Source organism: Aptenodytes forsteri, unplaced genomic scaffold (assembly GCF_000699145.1).
Source record: "Aptenodytes forsteri isolate BGI_AS27 unplaced genomic scaffold, ASM69914v1 Scaffold485, whole genome shotgun sequence".
In the NCBI taxonomy this organism is placed as follows: domain Eukaryota; kingdom Metazoa; phylum Chordata; class Aves; order Sphenisciformes; family Spheniscidae; genus Aptenodytes; species Aptenodytes forsteri.
The window spans coordinates 299,098-299,668 of record NW_008795525.1 but is presented as its reverse complement, the minus strand read 5'-3'; the positions used below and the strand labels follow the sequence as shown (position 1 = coordinate 299,668).

The 571-nt window shown below is 69.4% G+C and overlaps 1 protein-coding gene across 1 annotated transcript in view; it reads right to left on the bottom strand.

Annotated features, from left to right (window-relative positions):
- Positions 1–46: 46 nt before the first annotated feature.
- The window catches only part of FAM160A2 (family with sequence similarity 160 member A2), an 18,401-nt gene continuing 17,876 nt past the window's right edge, over positions 47–571 (bottom strand). The window contains 1 exon segment of the mRNA XM_009281996.2: positions 47–472. Coding sequence (XP_009280271.1) covers positions 59–472 — 414 coding nt within the window. The 3' untranslated portion in view covers positions 47–58.

The window sequence follows — 571 nt, the reverse complement described above, 5'->3', positions numbered from 1 at the left end:
AAAAAATAAAATAGGTCGATGTCGTGGGGGTGGTTAAAGGGGCGCCGGCCGGGGGGGGTCACTCCTCGGGGGGCTCGGTCAGGAAGGGGGAGGTGACGGCGTGGGCCTGGGCGATGGCCGCCAGCTCCTTCAGGAACTCGCTGAAGATGACGGCACAGTAGACGGCATTCTTGACGCGCAGCGCCTCGCTCTGCCGCTCGGCCGAGCCACGGAAGAGAGAGGCCCCAGCCAGCGCCTGCAGCACCTGCCCGTCCCGCACGTGCTGGAAGGCGAGCTGTGCCGCCTGGCGCGCCCGCGTCGGGCTGTTGGTGTGCCGCAGGATCAGCTCCCCGATGGACGGCTTCCGGCTCTTCACTGCGGGGACCGGGTCAGTCCTGCACCGGCGGCCCGGAGCCCTGGCCCCAGCACCCAGGGAGAGGCCCCTTGCCAAGGCAGGGGGCAGCCCCCAGCCCTCCATACCGCCCTCAGCCCTCTATGCAACGCAACATGCAGCCCCCGGCCCCTGTGCAATGCAGGGGCAGCCCCCAGCCCTCCATGCAATGCAACATGCAGCCCCCAGCCCTCTGCCTAG